Source organism: Embiotoca jacksoni, unplaced genomic scaffold (assembly GCF_022577435.1).
Source record: "Embiotoca jacksoni isolate LCO1_2020_lvr unplaced genomic scaffold, fEmbJac1.0.p SCAF_9, whole genome shotgun sequence".
Lineage (NCBI taxonomy): Eukaryota > Metazoa > Chordata > Actinopteri > Embiotocidae > Embiotoca > Embiotoca jacksoni.
The window spans coordinates 3888933-3904299 of NW_027185447.1; the positions used below are offsets into that span (position 1 = coordinate 3888933).

The 15367-nt window shown below is 42.2% G+C and overlaps 1 protein-coding gene across 1 annotated transcript in view; it reads right to left on the minus strand.

Moving 5' to 3' along the window:
* ctnnbl1 (catenin, beta like 1) overlaps positions 1 to 15367 on the minus strand; it is a 50967-nt gene that overhangs the window by 1822 nt on the left and 33778 nt on the right. Inside the window, exons 14-15 of the mRNA XM_069141260.1 lie at positions 7163 to 7300; positions 6697 to 6769 (exon numbers count right to left, since the gene is read on the minus strand). Of these exons, the coding sequence (XP_068997361.1) occupies positions 6697 to 6769; positions 7163 to 7300 (211 nt within the window). The remainder of the gene's footprint in view (positions 1 to 6696; positions 6770 to 7162; positions 7301 to 15367) is intronic.

Genomic DNA, 15367 nt, shown 5'->3' on the forward strand with positions numbered 1-15367 from the left:
GCTGTCATTACTCTGGCATGACAACATGGTAATCAGCAAAGTGACACCTGGGAACAGGATGCAATCACTAAAAGGAAGTCTGACAGGGCAATAAATGTGTGCTCAGACCAGCTGGCTGATCATCTAACGACTTATTTTGAGGTAAAACAGGAGGTTGACATCCAAAATGTGGAATGACCAGGTAAGTTGTGATTGATGTTTCCTAACAGTGTTCGGTCATAACTTCATAACTGGCTTTCATTTTTTCTAACCTGGAAGTTTGTTTGAAAACTGCGCGATCATCTTTGCATTGTTGCCTTCGTCCCACAAGTATCTTAGTGAGCACAGTCTTGATTGATGATTGCCAATAAAAATGACAGCCAAAACTATTAAAACATGTTTTTAATAAACCAGAATGATCCTTTATGGTACTCAGCTGACAGCCAGCTTAAATCCCTCAACCAACATTTCTACCCGAGTTCAAAATGAAAACAAGCTGAGTTGTTGGGAATTAGGGACGTCTGGATCCTTTAATATTGAAGACCTGCTGACAGAGTCTGATCTGACCTTCAGATTTACTTGATCCAAATCCTGGAGATCCAAGTCCAAGCCTGCCACTGGTGACATTTGTCATGTTAACTGATGATAAGTAAAACTACCGACTCCTCTTGCACACAAACAAAGCACAGTGATGTGCGGAGGGAAGGGGAAGCACTAACTTTCGTGAGAGGGTATTCCAAGTTACGTCACTTGATCCACATCAGTACCTGAGTTTTTGGGACGACTGTTGCGTGTGCATTTGTGATTTCACCCTGGACGTGGAGCGCACAACATATTTTGCGTCAAACTCTGGAAATCGGCAACTTGGATCGTAGAAATGCTTCAGAAAGCCCGCAGTAATGAGCCGGGTGAGCTATTTGAGTGGCACTTGTGTTTCAAGAGCAGAAGAACGTCATTGTTTAAGACCAAAGAATAGACGTGTAGTCAGGAGCACAACCAGGTGCGAATGTCTTTGACATTCCCAGGGTTGTGCATGGTGAATCCATCGGCCGGTGTCAGACCGTCAACACTGTGCTCTACTTTGACGTTCAGAGGTGTCCGAGGGGAAACATTCTGTGCAAACTGACCCGAACTGCGGCGTGACGGCAACTGGGTTCTCCAACATGACAACTCGCCTGCTCACAGCGAGTTGAAAAGAGCGCTCGTTTATCACCCGCTACAACAAACTCATCGCTTCCACCACCCATCTCACCAGATCTGGCTCCCTGTGACGTCTTTCTATTTTCCGAAGGTTTGTCACACAATTTGATGTGTGCTCTGTGCTCAAGTTTCAGGTTCATGCTGAAATCACAGATGACCGTATTCCAGCGGTCACAAGAAACAAGTGTAACACACATGCGAATGTTCATCAAGCAATGTAATGTGGAATACTGACTCATGAATATTGTAGCTTCCCCCGGCTCCATGCACATCACTGCGCTGCGCTCCATTTGTGTGCAACAGGAACCGTCTTTGAACTTTTTCATTGCACCTCATCTCTATGAACTCACTCATACGTGCACCCTAATTTGCACTTGGATACACAGGGGGAGGCTCACACTACGGGCTGCTGTAAAGGAGAGCAGCGCTGCAACACACTGGAGTGCTGGGAAAAAAGAATCTGATTTTAAATGGCTTCATTTTTCGGGTAGTTCAAAGCATAATGTATACAAGAGTAGTAAACAAAAATTAAGCCCAGCAGATGTCTATTTAAGTCAGGAAAAACATTGGATACAAGCAGAGCTGGAAGGACAGCAGAGCAGCACACTGCGTGAACAGTTTGTTGAGATCCAAGTTTTCAGTTCAGATGAGGTCAGAAGACGCACAGCGAGACAGGAGTCTGCTCCGGAGCACAGAGGTCACTCCATCATGACAGTATTCTGGGAAGTGTTGGGCTATGACGGACCACAGTGCAACTTATAAAAGGCTGGACCAGTAGCTGAAGAGGGAGGGCTGTAGGTTTGGGCCATGACGCAGAGGCAGCAGCCTCGAATGGCAGCAACAAGGATTTCATTTTGATCCGCAGACGTGTGGGACACTACTGACCTAAAAAATAGCCGAATTTTATGGTTGACTAAGAAAAGCTGGTAAGGGGGACGCAGAGAGAGTGACTCAACAAAAACACACAAATCTACAGCCTCTCGTACTGCCAGTCTGTCATTGTGTGTGTGCGTGTGTGTGTGTGTGTGTGTGTGTGTGTGTGTGTGTGTGTGTGTGTGTGCGTGTCTATAAATGGCGTTGCAGTGAGCCTCACTGACAGAAAAGGTCAGAGATTCGGTGACTCCTCAACTCTCCGCAGAACCTTTTCTTTGGCATGCTGGTACCCTCTCCTTCTGTCACCACGGCAACGCGGCAGAGGACAATACAGTGCTGAGCATCGCCATTACTCAGGTCAGTGACTGGGACTGATCTACCATGAATACAAGGAGAATCGCTTCCAGGGGCAGTCTCTGCCGCTGCAGCCAGGAACAGGGACACGCTGTAGGACTTTCAGTGCGATTACAGCCGCAGCTGGAACGCCATAACTCTTTTAAAACACTCGTTAACCAGTCTGAAGCTGCTCTGGTGCAGCGGCACCGAGGACAGCGGGCGCAGACGATCCTGTAGAGTGTTAATCTCACCGCCATACGGTTTCAAAATTCATCACAAGTCGTCATATAGAGTAGGAAGTCTTTATAAGTGAAGATTTAAGGAGCAGGTGAACACAGAGGCACAACGGGTGAAAAAAAAAAAAAAAGCAAAAAAAAAAAAAAGCAACGATATCTCTAAAATATGATAATCAAAAGGAAACCTTGACAACAGATAGCCAGCTCAGCCATCTGCTGAACAACTGTTCCAAAAGGTTTTTAAAAGGAAATTGCTGGTAAGTTTTGCCTGTTGCCAACAAATAAGAAAGAAACATGGGTGATATAAAGGAGGGGTTCTGTGTAAGGCAGATGCTACATGCACAGGATCAGATTTTATGGCACAAAGGTTGTTTTTCTGTTGATAAGTGAAAAGATGAAATCATTTCAGGATTATACTGTAAAGTCCCCTCCCATTCAAAATGGGGTTTCTTCTTGTTCCTACAGTTGAATGTTTGAGCTTTGCTGAGCGTGTATAAAGTTACTCTGTGCTCATTTAAAGTGTAATTTTAAGAGGCGCGCTGACGAACAGGATTTGTGACATAACAAATAGTTTGCAAGCTGATCCAGGTCCATTTCATCTTACACAAGTGCGATGTGGAAACTGGAAACCTTCACTGCACACACACTGAGAATGGACGTTAGTGATGCACGACACCTCTTGATTAAACTTTGGAAAAAACTAAAAATGTGCTTTTCATAGATTCTGGAATTTTAATGAGTGAGAAAAAAAATATATTTTAAGGTTTTCCACAAAATAACTTTTTTGTGCAAAAGCCATATTAGCCACACATTATCATTCAAAGTACCGTGTTTTATATAAATCTCAAAACATGTCGGCAAGCGATCTTTAATACGTTCGTCTATCAGACAAACGAGGATAATGAGCAGCGTCTTCCACGATTTTTTGTGAGGACTCCTTGATACATGGTGCAACTTCAGTGAAGGTGCACTACCATGAATTTATGCATCCCACCAGGATTATGGCCAACAGCACTGAGAACGACTCGCCGAACCACAATACTCTAAGAGTGAAGATGCCAGTATGCTTGGAAGTACCTGTCAGATGGTCCAATAGCTTCACAACCTTTCCAACAATGGAAGTGTGTGTGTGTGTGTGTGTGTGTGTGTGTGTGTGTGTGTGTGTGTGTGTGTGTGTGTGTGTGTGTGTGTGTCTCTGAAGTTTCAGTAATTTTCTGAAACCAACTGTCAAACCATTACACCCACCTGAGGCGAACCTGAACTTCTCTCTAAACTTCTGAGAGTCTTGATGAGTGCAGATAAGCATTTATGTCACTTTTCATGTGAGCACACAATGAACACCTTCCAGAGGAGACGGGTTGAAAGTGTGCACTGTTATTCGCATATCTGATAAATGCCGCATCCCCCTTGACTCTATGATGATCAGCCTTTCAGTCTGCTTTGGAGTGTGGCCTTTCCAACATGTTGTACCAGCTAATTCCTTTCTAGCCGAGCCCGGCCCCGAGGCAAAGGGTTCTGTTGCCCACAACTGTGAACCACAACTGTGAACCACAGTCAACAAGTTCAGCAGAAAGTACATTTTATATCATCTGAACGGCCCCCTTTTAGTCTCTCAGAGCTCTGTTTGCGTCACCTAAAAGGTCAGACATAATGTTACAGTCCGAAACTTTCACAATTGAAACATTATTCTTTGCATTAAAACATAAAGGCAGACACCGAACATCTCTTTTCTCTAACTACCGGTGTGACATGACCTATTGAGGTTTCCCAAAAACTGAAAACCTCACAGCAGGTTTCCCCAACATTAGTGAAATCAATGTCCCTCCTTCCAGCGTACTAAGCCTCCCTTCCTGCGGAGATGCTTCTCATTCCGTGAGCTGAAAGCCATTAAGGTCAAGGCGGCAGAGCCGGCGACACATTCTGCATGTGCTTAACCTTTTCCTGCATTTTCACATTGACCAGGTGGGGCACTTGAAATAGGAGAGGGCTTCACATTGAGGCCTAATGGAAAAGGTGAGGGCACAGAGTACGAGAGACACACACACACACACACACACACACACACACACACACCACATAAATAAGTCACGTCAAGATCACGCAAGGACACACAACATGCTCATTACTATACAAAACATGTAAGGGCAGGCATGAAAGCAATATGCAAAGTGAATCCCAAAACAAGTACACATCTGCATGGATTTAGTCTCAAAGGTATGTTAATACGTCAAAAAAATATGCACATGAAAGTAAGCGAGGACACGCGAGTCCACATAAATATGCAGACGTGTTAACATTGTATACACACACACACACACACACACACACACACACACACACACACACACACACACACACACACATACACACACAAATCATCAGAGTATGCAAAAATGTATTGTGGACAAGCAAGACAAACATGTATGCAAATATGAAGATTCCCACACACACACACACACACACACACACACACACACACGGAGGACTGGAGAATTGCCACGCTTGCTGGCACCACCGCGTGTGACGGATGGCTCTATCTACAGTGTTACATGCCACCGAGAGCCAGAGGGTGTGTGAACGGAGCCTCGTTCTTGAGCTTTATCCGACAACGATACAGGAAGGATGGATGTCGCACCGGGGAGAAAACAACACATCTGCGAGCTCTTTGAAAAACAAACGGTAAAACAAAGATGGCAGCACAGGAAATGTTTGGGTGATGGGGGGGAAGAAGGAATGACAGACAGATTGTCTCTGCCTCCTGATAACGTGATTAAATTACAGGGCGTGTTTGAATGCCACAATGCATTTCAGCATATTGTTTTAGCAACTTCACACAGTATGGATAAAAACCAATGAACACTCCTGCCTGGGTATGTTAGACTTTACTGTCTTTATTTCCCTCTGTAACGGGTCTCCTAATTGCCACCGGGCACTGACTGTGTGATCACTGCTATCTACCTCAAAGCTCTGCTAATACACAAATGCATACATGCAAAAGAAAGATGTACTCAGCAGAGGTCCTACATCTTAGTTTGCTCAGGCCTACTCCTTTGTTCAAGACAATAATGAGGTGTGACATTCTTCCTCGCATTTTATTGTATCCCAGTATAAGCACTTTGGCAAGCAAACAGCACAGACTTGCTATCAAAGACCAGAAGCAGCCAAAGAGCAGTGATTATACCGATGTTTTCCCCTGGAATGTCGCTTCCCTGCCGCTCAGCCTGGCAGGGAAGCGATTTGGAAACGTGATTTTACAAAATGTGTCAAAAAAAAACAACAATGCTCCCCTGAAAAGAATATGTCATTTCGCCCTTCAATAATAAACATTGTTTTTCTACTTTTATCCACTTTCAATCAGAGGTGAGGGATTTGGGCTACTAGGTAGCAGCTAGATCAAGCTGTAGATCTGACAAGGAGTCATAGTTTTACTTACACCACCACTTGGGTTTGGTAATGAGGTCAAGACTATACCTAAAGGGCAACACTCATTTATTCAACTCAAATGGGAAACAAAAAGCAGTATAATATGGGTGTTGATGTGTTTGACAGTGCTGCAATACAAAGTAACTTCTTATATCTACATTATGTTAAAATAATGGACGTTAACTGAGCAAAGACTCTTATTTGAGACAGGCGATTAGGACAGACATGATTTTATTTATAATTCAACCCACTAAGGGAGTATATTTTATCATATATTAGTAAGAAACTGTGTAATTTGTTTAGACTGACTCCATATGTTTCAAGTTAAAAAAAAACAAAAAAAAAAACAGCTGTGTGTGTGTGTGTGTGTGTGTGTGTGTGTGTGTGTGTGTGTGTGTGTGTGTGTGTGTGTGTGTGTGTGTGTGTGTGTGTGTGTGTGTGTGTGTGTGCGCGCGTTGGGGGCACAATCTCTCGTTGTGAAAATCTGCACAGTGTTAAAATTGAAAGGAATTCCTTAAGTGAATACACTTAAAAGATACTCGACAACAGAATGGCCTGACTATGATTTTATACTGAATTAACAATAATAACAATAAAAGCTTGACCTTATTTGATAAATAAGAATCTTACAAAACATGTAATTACTCACCTCTCATGATGTGGCGCACGACTTTGACGGAGCCTCCTCTGAGGTTGAGAATTTGATGGACCCTCTGCTGCAGCTAAAAACAGAAACAAATTTGAATTATTTTTGGCCAAGAAATCAATACAAGGGTTGATCAAAAAGTTCAGAGACGGCTCCTGTTGCGCACAAACGGTGCGCAGCATCGTGACGTGCACAGAGTACAGAGAAGCTAAAGGGTCACATGAATTTGAGCAAGGTTAGATTAGAGCCATTTCAAATTGCAGGTAAAAAGTGTTGTGGGTTTCACTTTCAAACAACAAGCGTGGCAGCCAGAGTCCAGTTTAACCCAGATTAGTGCTGAAGGGAATGAGCCACTTGGCTGCAGCAAAACCATCTGACTGCTGTCTGCTTTTATATCTTATCTGATTGGATGTCTTAATGATAATTGATCGAATCAATTTGGCGATCCAGAGTCAGTCTGTGTGTTTACCTGTGAGATCCCAGAGTTGCTGATCTCCACCATAATGTAGCAGATTAGCTGAAGGACGAACAGTCCGGCATCCAGGCGGCGAAGGTAGAACTCATCCTCCAAGGTGTCGTCGAGGATCTCCCCCCGACGAACCATCTCCTGCACACACACAGGAAGGGAAAGCACTCATTAAAAGAGAGCCTGTTTCTATGCACGAGGAGGTGAATACATCCCTATTTACTGTTTGTTGTTAGTTTCTATTGTTCGCAGCACACTTTAAAAAGATTTAACAAATAGAAAATCAGAGACTAAGTTTAATGTAGGTGTTGCTTTTCAGCCTTTTCCATAAATCCATTTTCTCTATTGACCAGGCACACAAATCAATGGATTTCACGGTTAAGCTGCAAAAATGGGGGGGGGGGGGGCACTGACGCTTGCACACTCACACATAAATACACACACTTGCATAGTTATCCATCTCAACAGCCCTGTCAGTATGCCAATAACACAGTGCTGCCAATAAGCATACAGGCCACATTAATCATCGTTAGAGATTAAGAAGCAAACCTGAGGGGGAGAGTCGAGTCTCAAGTGTGAACCACTAGAGTGAAACACAGAGGGTGTGTGTAGTGTTTGTCTGTCACACAGTTTTAGAATGACAATAAATATACAAGGCGCAATCGAAAAGTTCTGAGACTCTTCATGTTGTGCACGAATGGGGCGCAGCATCGTGATGTGCATGGAGCAGGAGGAAACAACACATTTTGTACTCCAAGTTAAGCAGCGATAGCAGTATCAGCACCTGTATTACACTTGCATGTGCAACATCAAGTTTTATGTCAGTTTTTTGGGGAACAGAAAGTCCCAGGGAGCCAAATCTAGTGAGCAGCGGTGGTGGGGAGGAATGATTGCATTGTTGCGGTAAAGAAACTTGCATGTTTTCAACGTGTTGTCATTTTGAAGAACCAAAGTGTCATCACGCCACAGTTCAGGTTGTTTGTTTTTCCTCAGCCGCTCCAGAACATCACAGCAGAACTCTGTGTTGACAGTCTGATGTGGTCTGACCCGAATGTCAAAGTAAACCCAGCTGGTTGCGCTTCTGACCTGATGCAGATTTTTCGGTCCTGGATAGTGATGAACTGCCCCTCTTAACAAGAGAATGACACTCAAAACACCTCCTTTCCACCTCCTTCCTTCATTGCACTAAGCTATCTGAAGCATTTCAAGAGTCTCAGTTGCCAATTTCCAGAAGTTGAAACAAAATTGAATGTGCGCCCTCAAGTCTATGGTGAAATTGCAAATGTACACGGAAGTGGTCACAACACAGGGGCTGATGTTGATGAAGACGACAAAACTTGGAATACCAACTCATGGAGGTTACAGCTTGCTCCTGCTCTGTGCACATCACTGGTTCAAAGTTCAAAGTTGTCAAATATTTGGATCATTCATAGATTCACATAAACTCAATCTGCATGTTTTTCAGTCTGAGAGACGATGGTTGAAAAAAAAGCACAATTTGCAGCAATATGTGACAAAGCAAATCAACTTTTCAAACCGTTCCTAATGAAAACAAAGAGATTTAAGCGTGGAGCTAGAGGGTACCACACGTGACATTTACATCCTAATGATTTAATCTCAGACAAAATTAAAACTTTCGAAAGGCCTTGTCCTCAAAGATCAATCACACTGTAAAACCGAATTATAGCTGTGAAGTTCAGCTCATTAACATGCCTCGATCAAAGGGCAGCGTCGGAGGACTATAGTACGAGACTATTCTAGGAAAACCATTAAAATTCCGGGTTGCAAAGTCGGCACACAAAGCAGGATGTTATCCGCCTTTTAATGTCATACTAAGAGAAGGAAAAGTCAGCGAGATACACCTTCAGTACAAAGCCCTACTGTACAATGTCAACTGTAGCTTGTTAAAGATGCAAAACAATGTCGATCATTAAAACCAGAACAGTTAATAAACCCAATAAATGTAGGGCACTTGTCTCCTCTGGGTAAAACACTGGCCTTGAATCCAGTTTTATAACAAAAAGGAGAGTTATTGCAATGAAAAATAGTCCCAAAGCTTGGCCTTGTTGCTGTCAACTAGCGCCATTACAGATGCACAAAACTTGAAACAAAGCTTTTTGAATTTAAACTCTCCTTCCTGTAGGAAAAAAAAAAAAAAAAAAGAGTGATTATATCCGTTTCCAGGACAACTCGGCTCATTATTGGGACAGTAGCTTGCGGCAAAGTTACACAAATCTCAGGATACAACTTCAGCAAAGACACAAAACACAGAATGTAGGCTTAAATGACAGGTAGGACACAGTACATACATGTTACCCCTGAGGGAGAGTGATAAGCAGCATGCACATGCACTCCAACCCATGTTGGCATTTTCTCTCATTGCTTTACACAGGAAGAAAGTCTATTTCATCCTCATTACTGCTCATGGCCACCAGAGCTGGAGGCCCTTTCTGTAAAGGCCTTGGAAAACTCAATTATTGTACATCCACATGTTTCCATCTCCAGCCTATCAGCTACAGAAGGATGGAAACACATTGAACAATGTGACTAATGGTCTATGGTGTGTGTGTGTGTGTGTGTGTGTGTGTGTGTGTGTGTGTGTGTGTGTGTGTGTGTGTGTGTAGGCGCAAGATTACTGGTAAAACAGTGTATACTGGACTGCAATGTCAGCAATCAGAAAATAGATTTGCATCAAAGCAAAACAGGAAAAATACTGGTGAAGAAATAATTATGGAGACTTTTGGCAGTGATTTACTTCCTCAGCACAATTCACGTGTCCATCATCTAGAATGGTGATTCCCAACCAGACGTCTACATCAGCCCCAGGGAGAACTTTTGTTTTGGGGTTTGTGGAAGGACTGTAAAATAGCTCAATTGGAAATATAAGGTATGGGTGATTTAAAAAATATATATACATATTTGCATTTAAGCGGTGGTGGATTAGAATAACCAATTATCCAAGCTGATGTGAAGCTGAACTTTAGCATATTCACTGTCAGACATTAATTGCAACAGTAACAAGTAGCTACAATAAGCTAACAGCAGAGTACACACTTTTCACCAACCTGAGTCAGTTGTAACACCACATCATCATGGAGAGTGCATTAAAATAGATATGGATATATGGATATATGGTTTAAATGCAAAGCTAAAAGTGAACAAACATTTGTTAGCCAAAATTGGAAGAGCTGCCGGATACATCGGACATTAAGTATTGAAAAACTCTGAAATAGAAGCTTAAAACTTCATACAGGTATCCTATGCTGATTGACAGAGACCTTAATTAGTGAATCCATAAGGAACTAACATCTTCCATCTGGTTTCACCTGCTTAACCATCAGTAATTTTGAAACAATAACGAAAATAAATCATGTAGCTAACACTTTTGACTTCTAATACACTGAATGCAAAATGGTCAATATTGGGTGAAAGTACCAAATTAGCATAATTGTATTCACAGGACCCTTCAGTTAGAGGGTCTGTGTAGTTTGTTTATTGAAGAAAGAATGTGCTTGTCAAAATGACAGAGAAGAAAAAGGGCAAAACTCAGGACAATCCTCCTCAATATGAAGGTTGAAGTGTTTTGCGACTTCATCATGAACCTGACCAGAGAGCGCAGTGAATTTGGAATCAAACTTGGGAAAATGGTAGCCTGAGTTTACCTGGCTATTACTTACAGCTTCAGTTTTCTTCATTATGATATTAGTCTGATAACCGTGTTTGCCTGAAGGTTCGCTCAGCCACTCTGAAAGGCGGACCAATCGGCGACCAGCTTCCTTTCTGGAATCCGTCCCCTATGGAGTGTTACCAGTCCCATATATTCACAGTGACTTCTGTAGGCGCTCAACACCTGCAACAAGTGCTCCCATTCGGCTACTTCATTGCAACATGTGGTCTCATCAAGTAGAAAAAGTAAGACAAACATTTTCCAATAAGCTCTTAGACAAGTCAACTGCTGCAGCCTGCAGGGAGTCGAACTGTAATGGTACGGAGAAAAAGATGTTCGAGACATGATGAATCCAGCCAGACCTTTGAATCTGTGCAGGGAGTGGAAGGCTTTGAACAATGACAAGTGCATTAAATATTCATTATTGTGAGCGGTGGAAGCAGACATTTGGGTTATTAAAACCCTGAGCCGATGCAGGCAGTGTGGCGGTATTCATCACGGCAGTGTGGATTAGTCCACTCGCGAGTTTTGACATTGCAGCCAATATCTTTTTGTGTGTCAGTTCAGTCCCTCTGGCCAACACTGGACAGAATGAGCGAAGAAAGAATAAAGTGTTGAAAGGAGGGACTGGACAAGTCAATTACTGCAACCTCAGGGGAGCCTGGCTACAGTACAGACAAAGTAATAAGCAGTGATTTTCAGTCTCAGTCCCTTTACTGTAAGTCAGCCGCATTGTGCTTGTGTGTTTGTGTGATGAGGTGTGTATGATTTATGGAAGACTGTGTGAAGTGTCAGTGTTGCTGTGCATATTGGAAACCATGTAGATGTGTTTGTGCCCATGTATAACATGTGAATGGAAGAAATGGCTGCCTACCTTTGAACAAGAACCTTTATTTGACATGTTCCTTAATGTGTGTGTATGTGTGTGTGTGTGGTTATTATTCCTGTGCTTTCTTTTCCGCCGAGATGCAGAATTAAAGTGATTTCTTTGTCAGCACTTTGCAGAAACCCACTGTGACTGTGCCTGTGCGTAGGACGTAATGCTCTTTATTAGGCTTAAGCAAATACTAGAAAGAGAGGTTAGATAGCCTCATTATAAAACAGAAATACAGAGGTTGAAAAGTTAAACTCTGAGGAAAAACTTACATCTTAGTGAGAGCATGACACAGCATGCTGATTTCTAGTTATAATAGAGAGAAAGAATTGGCCTTTGTTTTGGGGCAAACATCAAACCGGCATATGTATATCCTAAAGTGGGGCAAAGCAAAACAGCAGTTACCAGGAGGAAGGAGGTTATTGATACCAATAACACAGTCTGTGCTGAGCTCTGTCCAAATGTAAAAATGTCAGACTGTGAAACAAAGTTTGTCCCAAGCAGCTTCTTATCCCTGATCTTTGGCAGCTTCCTTCAGTGTTTCTGTAGTTAATTGTGGTGAACATGTCTGATTGTTTTTTTTTTTTTTTACTAATTTCTCTTCTAGCATGTAATTTTAACAACACCAGCTCTAAAAACGTCTGGCTCTTATAGACTAGACTTGATATTAGGCCTCAAAGAGAGGGGGCATGTCTGGTTTGATTGACAGGCCTGGGCTGCAGTCAGACAGCAGTACAGGTGGGCGGGCATAGTTTTCTCAGGTTCTCAGTCAGATCCACCCCTCGCTCCTCCCAAGCGTGGCCACATACACTCACTTCTGCCTCCAAAAAAAAAACAAGACGGCAAAGATTAAATACCAGATTGGACACATCAAAACGGCCGTTCACAAACCAATGTGTGACGGCTGTGTGGGTTGCCACTTGAAAAAAAAAAAAAGTACTTGAACAAGTGACACTGAGGAGACATTTATGTTTTATCACTAGTGTTCTCAGACTGTACTTCTTGGTTTCCTGAAAGTTAACACTTCAAAGATGGAAACTAACTGGTTGGTTTAGCCAGTGCACATCTGTTTAACTGCCTCACCTCCCATAAAAGAGCAGTCCACAGCCACTTCCCTGACCTTTCTAAGGGAGCTTCTGTTTTATGGTTCAAAAATGACCATAAAGCCAAATACACACTTCTCCAAAACAGTTTGATAGAAAACATACATAAACATTACAACCTTCATAAAGCCAGCCTTTATTACCAGGCTTTTGTGTTACACTATAATCAATACGGTGCCAAATAAATTGGCAATGGAGGCTACTTTATACTGAATGTTCACTGCCACACTGTTTATTAGTTTTCTGCCATATAACTTCCAGTCAAGTAAAACATGACAATGTGAGAGTACTTGGTTGAGGTCAGGAAAAGACTGTGGTCTTGGTTTAACACTGAAGAAGCCGTTAAAGACTCTGACAAGGAGATAGGGATGTGAAACGTGGTCTCTTTACTGACTCCATCATCCTCTATTTAACTTTAAACTGTGGTGTAACGATGCCTCCATGTTTCCTGCACTGGAGCACATCATTACCGGTAATGCAAGTTTGTATATGGAACAACATTAATACTTCTGTCATTAGGTGCATGTTATGCAACAGGACCGAAACTTTCATTTTTTTAAGTGGATCAATGAGTTAATACTTCTCAAACTGAAATAAACTAATCCAAACATGAATGGTCGCACTGCAGACACGTTTTAAGTAGCACATTTCTCAGCAACCATCAACTACACGATTGAATAAATGGTGACTTTTGAAGGACAGAATAATGGATGAGGATGAATAAAACTGAGGGAAGAAAGAGCAATGATGAGGGGAAGATAAACAAGCTGTGACACAAACAAAAGAGGAGTTGTGTGTGAATCAGGAAACAGATAGAGTGAGAGAGAGGGAGGGAGAGCATTTATTCTTGGAGGACATTTAAGAAAACTAAATATATCACATCCAGGTGCAAAACCAATTCCAACTTAACACAGACTTTCTTTGAAAATGTCTACTGTCAGCAAAGCTAAAGTAGCCCAGTTCTGCTGCACACTACTGCTACAGCCCAGTAAAGGAAACACACACACACACACACACACACACACACACACACACACACACACACACACACACACACACACACACACACACACACCGAACTGGGTTCTTCTCATGTGCTAGGAAAGCTCACTCAGGCATTTTACAGTATTGAGGTCGGCCTCAGCCATGTTTTGCTGAGCTTCATCAATCTCAAAGAGCTGTAACCAACAAGCCGAGAGCAGAGGGACGGTTTTGAAAGAAAGGAGGTGGAGAAACAAGAAAGGACACGGAGAGGGTGTGATGTAGCAGCAGAAATGGAGGATGAAGGGAGAGGGAAAAGACAGAGGAAGAATCTGTAAATGAGTGGATAACAAGCAAATAAAGGAAGCAGGGAAGATTCAATTAAAAATTGAGATGAGAAAAACAAGACACTTCAGAGAAGAGGGACAACAGTCATGATATTGTGGGTGAGTAAAAGACAGGAAAAGAGGGATGAAAGAAAAAGAGAAGGGGAGGAAGATAGTCAAAAATGAGAGGTACAGCAGAAAGGGAAAAGCAGCTATAAGAGAGAGAAGGAGAGTATCAGAAGGATAGAAAGAGAAGAGAGATATCACGGTGGAAGGAAAATAAGCAGCTTATTAAAAAGGGGACTGGGCTGAAGATGCAGAGAAAAAGCAGCAGCAGCTTTTTCCTCTGCTATCCTCCTGAGAAATCTGTGGATAATATGTTGCAGAGGAAAAACATTTTGCTTACCGCCCCTTAAAAACAGGCTTAACTAGGGGAAAGCAAAAGGCACAGCAGAGACAGATAAAACACCGCTGCTGACGGCAGCCGATTCAGCCAGACAGAACTGGGTTGCCGTCTTTATCACCTTATTTTAACATAACATGGAATTGATGGAAGCTTTGATTTAAAAAAGGTTTACGATATAATTTAGGTGTTTTCAGTATTAGACTTGTACCAGCAGGAAGGAAACCTTTTTCTCAAACCACTGAACTACACAAGGCATAGAAACCTGATCAGTGATGTGCAACAGCAGTATCCCTTTATACCCAGCATGACCCATTAAAGAAATCAATACACTGCAACAACTATCTCTTTACATGCATTAGGGATGTTTAAGAATATTGTAGAAGTAGCTTAGAAATATGCCCAATGCAAAACATTATCAACAGCTATCTTTAGCTAAAGTTATCTTTTGCTCAGAACTTAGTTTGCATTCTTAAGGTACAAATTGCACTTCCTTGAAGAATGGATATAAGGAATTTTGTTGCCAAAAAACACATTAAATACAATATGAGACTATTCTGCACAATCAATAACTTTTCCCACTACTGGTACCAGCTCAAGATGGCTTGACTTTACTTGCTGTTGTAGGGTTTTCTATTGGGCAAAAGTTGTGGATGGTACCTAGAACCTGGTGCTATTTTTGTGTTATGGCCTTTGTCAAGGTTTCAAGCAAGCTAAGCTGATAATAAAAGGTAACATCAAAATACTGCAGACCTCTGACTGGTCAGAGAGAATCATCACAATCACTGTGTGCGCAATATCTTACATACAACAGCCTTTGTTAACTGGCCAAGCTACTACAGCGGTTTAAATTT